At 33.6% G+C, this 6,000-nt stretch overlaps 1 protein-coding gene across 1 annotated transcript; it reads right to left on the bottom strand.

Annotated features, from left to right (window-relative positions):
* Positions 1–2,182: 2,182 nt before the first annotated feature.
* Positions 2,183–5,760, bottom strand: LOC120083893 (cysteine-rich receptor-like protein kinase 29). Its single transcript, XM_039039802.2, has 7 exons — positions 4,831–5,760; positions 4,622–4,759; positions 4,418–4,548; positions 3,320–3,530; positions 2,961–3,198; positions 2,714–2,864; positions 2,183–2,599 (listed from the first exon to the last, which is right to left on the bottom strand). The coding sequence occupies exons 1-7, from the start codon at positions 5,663–5,665 to the stop codon at positions 2,294–2,296; spliced, it is 2,010 nt and encodes a 669-aa protein (XP_038895730.1). The 5' UTR covers positions 5,666–5,760; the 3' UTR covers positions 2,183–2,293.
* Positions 5,761–6,000: the final 240 nt, after the last annotated feature.

The raw sequence follows: 6,000 nt of genomic DNA on the forward strand, positions 1-6,000 counted from the left end.
GAAAACCTAGGCTTTCAAGATGGGCAACCCAAAAAATTAGTCCCAACTGGACTCAAAAAACACTCGTTTAAAATAAAATCTTGCTTATGCAATAAGTGGACTGGACACCTACAATAATTATATGAATTTCTTTCATATGTGATAGCAGTTCTCGTTAAAATTGATAAGATCTTTCTAGCAAAGTTTATTCCATTTTGATTTTGTGTATTGATCGAGCTTAATTTTATGCAAATTTGAATTTTTTTTATATATGTTAAAAATAATAAGTGAATTAGTGAAAATTGAACAAGGATAAAAATTGAGACAATAAATTGTTAGAAAATTAATTGAGAATTATTATTATTATTATGGCGAAAATGAGGTAATTTAAGGCATGTGCTTGGCTACTGTGCTAGGGAGTAGGAAGGCATATTATGAAAATAGAGATAATTGATTAAAAGATTCCATATCAAATTTTAAAATTGTTTTGTCCTACTTTTTCGAACTTAAGAATCTTGTCCTATTTTTTACATCATCATTAGCCATAGTCTAAAATTACCCTTAATTTTCTTCTTTGCTCTTCTTCTTCTCAGTTTTCCTTCATTTGCATAAGCCATTTTTCATTTTTCGTCGACTATTGAAACTTTATAGAGGTATCATTATTGATCATTGAAACGTTGCTCGGAATATTAAATATAGTAGAGCGAGATAGCAAAGAGCGAGACAACACGAGGAAACCAAGAGTGGGTGAGAAAAAGGAGATCAAGAAGAGAGAGTGAGAGCAAGACAACGAGAAAGAAAAGAGCAAAACAACTAGATAGCGAGAGAGAGAGGAAATCGAGAAAACAATGAGACTAAGAGAGTGAGGAGAGCAAGATAGCGAGACAACAAGAGAACGAGAGAGAGAGGAAATCGAGAGAACAAGGAGGTTGATAGAGTGAAGAGAGCGACACAATGAGACAACAAGAGAGCGAGAGCGAAAGGACAATCCATGTGCACGAGGTTTTGTTTTGATAATTTTACTCGAATATGACGTCAGTAAAGAGTATAAAATCCAATTTCAAAAGGTATGACAATTTTCATTTCTCCCCTAATTTTAGGTCATCCATCCATCTCACCACATAAAATATACAATGGTTTTGTGTCATTTTCTACATTTTCATATTGAATGCATCTTTTAAATAGTGGGTTAAATGCAATCTCTTCAATGGACAGATCCCAATAAAGAAATGTCGTATTTTTCTTTATATTTTTAAAATCAAGTTTTTTTTTTTTGTCAATGTTTTAACAACATTATTTTCCTAAAGAATCCAACTGATCTAAGACATGTAATTTGTTTTCCTAAAGAATCCAACTGATATAAGACATGTAATTAAAACTTGAGCAAAAATTGATAATTTTCCCTCTACTTTATCTTTGTTAATTTCCCATTTTTATTTGAGCGTTAATACTTTGAAAAGGTAGGCTACGATTTAAAACTTGCAAAAGTGTGGGATGTGAAACTAATGGGTGGATATTTTAGTTTCCACAAATTACCTTTTTAATCTTCGAATTTTAAATAATAAATGTGTTTGATTATTAAATTTTCAAAACATATCTTTTTAATCTCTGATTTTTTAGAATAGGTGGTGCAAGTATTCTATAAGTTTTCAAAATATACTTTTTTAGTTTCCAAATTTTTAAAATTAAGTTTAAAAGTCTCTTAACTATTCTTTATTTTCATTCTAAATAATTATTTGAAAATTTTTTAGAGAAAAGGTAACCGTAACAAAAAATTAATTTAAAATAATGATAATAATTAATGCATAGACTTTTTAAACCTATTTTAAAAACTCAGATTAGAAAAGTATATTTTAAAAATTGAAGGATCAAATGAATCTATTGTAAAAAACCTTAGAGACTAAAATTGTATGTTTTATAAACTCACGGACTAAAAATGCACATATCCTTCAAAACTCGGAGACTAAAAAGGAAAATTTTCCTTTATGATTTGTTGACTCGGGGACATTGATTTGAACTACTTCCATGTGTATTTGAATAAAAGTTGGATTAATTCAATCAACAGTAAAATATTATATAATAATAATTATTATTATTATTATTATTATTTTGTTTACAAAGAAACAATAGTACGTATACTAATTACTTTTAATAATAGAAGAAATCATTTCCTGCCATAATCCCATATTCGATGAATTGATGATTATTTGAGAAAATGGAAAATAGAATGATTGTATTAGAAAATGTAGATCGTTACAAGTTTATGCACATTTTAACTTCTTTCAGACTTATATCCTTGTATATACATATCAAGCTAACGAGGATAAAGGTCTGTAATTGACATGTCATTTAGTTCTTGAGTTGAGTTGTGGTTAGATTGTTCAGACACTTGAGAGTTGGTGCTACTCAAAATGAAAGCAGGTTGAGAAGGTCTTGGAAGAGTAATAGAGCAGCTGTTAAGCATGAGAAGTATGGTACCCATAGTTGGCCTCTTAACTACATTTTCTTGAACACATAGCAACCCAATATGAATGCATCTTACCATTTCGGTCTTTGAACCACTAGTCAAAGTAGGATCTATGAGATTTAGAATGTCTCCGCTCTGCCAATTTTTCCAAGCCTGCAAGAGTAGCACTTGAAATGAGCTTTCATACTCACCTAATCTATTATACCAAAGTTCTCCAATGAAAAAAGAAGAAAAAAAAAAAAAAAAAGAGAAACGATTCATACTTACATAGCCTACAACACCTACAATCTCGTTGTTAGGATGAACATGATTACTTTTTAGTCCAGTCACAATCTCCAAAACTAAAACGCCGAAACTAAAAACATCCGACTTGATTGAGAAATGACCCTTATGGACATACTCAGGAGCCATGTATCCATTAAATATCATATTAAAAAAAAAAAGAACAATTAACGACATTGTCATATTCTCATTAGATAAAAATATTATAACATATAACTTCTTTTATACTTACTAAGTGCCAACGATTTTTCTTGTATCTCCTTGTATTTGATCGTGTGAAAATAATCTTGCAGTACCAAAATCAGAAATTTTAGCATTCATTTCATTATCTAGCAAAATGTTACTAGCTTTAAGATCTCGATGTATAATTCTGAGTTGAGAATCTTCGTGAAGGTAAACAAGTCCTCGAGTAATTCCACCTATAATGTTGTAGCGAGTTTTCCAATCTAAACTCACACGTCTATAGGGATCTGTAATTCCACATATTCCAAAATTGATGAGAGATTATTATTATTATACCATGATAACCTAAAGAAACAGAAGAGAAAAAGGGAGGAAAAAAATAGTGAACAAAGCTTAGAAAAGTCTTACTAAATAGGAATTTCTCGAGACTGGAGTTCTCTACAAACTCATATATGAGAAGCTTTTCATTTTCTTTAAAGCAAAAACCCAAGAGCCGAACTAAATTTCGATGCTGAAGTTTAGCCACTAATAGAATTTCAGTTTTGAACTCATTTTCTCCTTGATTTGAAGTCTGTGAGAGTCGTTTGACCGCTATAGTTTCTCCACTGGGAAGTTGACCCTGTCATACTTACATTCAGAATAAAAATTGGGCATGTTTTGAAAGATGTCAAATTGTCAAATTTTAAATTATTCACTACATTATCCTTGTTTTGGATATTTCATTGAATAATTAATATAATCAACCTACTTTAACAAATGTGAATGGAGGAATAAATAGACACCGAGGACAAAAAAAAGAAAATTAGTTAAAAATGAAAAAATATTAATTAGGAGAAACTCATAAATATAAACCATAGTTTATGTTAATACCCTCTCTCATACTCAAGGTGACAGAGTGACGATCAACTTGAGCTTGTGAAATGACTAGGTGAAACTCAAGGTGGCTGATTACAGAAACTAAAGAAAACTTCTAAATCAAGCACATCTTCGGTGGAAATAAATACTTTGAAAGAATGGGAAGATGGAGAACTTGTGAGCTAAAAATAAAAACCCACGAAGAATGAAAATATGAAGATCTTCTAGATCAGAAATAGAAAACGTATACATGAAAAACTTCTAGGTAGAAATAGAGATCTTCAAACGACAAATCTTAAAACAGAACAAAACTCTTGAACAAAACCTACGAACGAAAAACAGAGGATGAAACCCATTAACGAAAAAAGAGGGGCTCCATGATACACAAATGGGTCAGATAAATAGCATAACCAAATTAAAACTAGGCTTGACTGGATTAGACTAAATCAAAGCGATCTAAACTAAATGAACCAAGCCCAGCTCAACCAAACAAGATTTCGAAACCCTCAAATGTTAATCTAAAAACCATAAATGGATGATGGGGAACTCTGAACAGAGAGTGATAGGGAAGCTCAGAACATAGCGAAAAAGTACAGGAAAATTAGAATTATAACTAATAAATATAAACCATAATTTACATTGAACAATTACCTTATAAACCGCCCCAAAACCACCTTCCCCAAGTTTATTTTCTTCCGAGAATCCGTTTGTCGCAATCTTAATGGTGTCGAAATCGAATTGCGAAGTTTCCAAATCCGTTTCTTCATCCTCCGGCGCCATACCTGCGAGTTAATTACATAACGATGAATCTTCCCAGTTAGATTAATCTATAACTATGGTACTTAGCTAACTTACTTGCGGGTACATGAGTTGTTGAGTTTCTTCGCTTTGTTTTGGTTAAGAAAATACGGATGGTGATTGTTATCATGACAGCAGAAACGACGCCCACAATTATTGGTACAACGATGAAGATCACTGTCCGAGATGTTTTACCTGGAGAAACAAGCATGCTACCATTTAGCGAACAAGGATAAAAATAGCACTTAAGAATTTCATTCACTCACGTTGTGGCGGTGGTGTATTTGAATTTGATAGAAGAGGAGACGGTGGCAGTGTCGGATTTGGAGATGGGGTTGAGGAAACAGGGGATTGTTGATAGAAAAGGTAACTCTCAAACCTAAAATTGCAACTGGGTCTCCCAATTCTACCCCCTGCTTTCCCGCCGCAGCAAAGTTGAATTCGTTGAATAGCACCAAGCAAGCAGGCAGTGCAATTTTGAGGGGATAAATCAGGGGTGCACTGCACAGCTCCATAGATTGTTGGAAAGTTTGGAATAGATGTGATTCCAGTAGAAAATTTTAGACGAGAATCACCCAACGCAGCTTCATGGGTGAGCTGTTGGAGCAAGGTTGTAGCGATCTGGATGAATCGATTTGGGTCGGAAGCATTATTAGGATTCCAGCCACGGAAAGCAGGGGAAATCTCTATGGAGTTGAATATAGAGCGGTTTGAGTAACGGAGCATACACTCGTCGTACCATCCGATGGCTTCTGTTTGGTTGGGACAGCGCAGAGGGAGAAGAGTTCTTGAGTTGTTTAGGCACGTGGTGCAAGCGTTTGGCGCGAGGTCTCCTCTGCATAGGCCAATCACATTGGCTCTGTTTTCATGGCCGTAAGAGAAGTTGTAAAAGCCATAGTCTATTTGGTGGTCGGTGGTGAAGGTGGAGAGGAGGTGATCTAGATTAGCTTTGTAGGTTGTGTTGGTGGTGAAATTACCTTGGGTTTCAACGCAATCATAAAATTGAAAATCTGGCTGAGCGATTGCTTGGCGGGGGACAATGGGAATGAAGAACAAAGTGAAGCAGAGGAAACAGAGGATCATCAACCTTAAGGAACACATTGCTGTAACTATCGTTTGGTCTGTGGCGTGGGTTATTGGAATTGTGATATTTAATTTTTGGTGTATATTGACTTTTTGGTGCTGTTCTAGTTCTTACACCGCAGCAAAGAAAATTTTTGAATTGGTTGATATGGACGCATTAACTTCGAAACCTGTTTATGTGTTGACAACTTCACCGATTACATTTTTATTTCTTTTATGCCTGAATTTTTAAATTAGGACAAGTCTTTAGAGTCAGTATATGATATTCCATTGAGATTATGGATACTATTTTTACCTATAAATTTATATGTTTTGAAATCAAATCAAACTAACTCATCAATTAGATATTGGTA

The sequence above is a fragment of the Benincasa hispida genome, chromosome 8 (genome assembly GCF_027475165.1).
Source record: "Benincasa hispida cultivar pf3 chromosome 8, pf3_genome.v1.1, whole genome shotgun sequence".
Classification (NCBI taxonomy): Eukaryota; Viridiplantae; Streptophyta; class Magnoliopsida; order Cucurbitales; family Cucurbitaceae; genus Benincasa; species Benincasa hispida.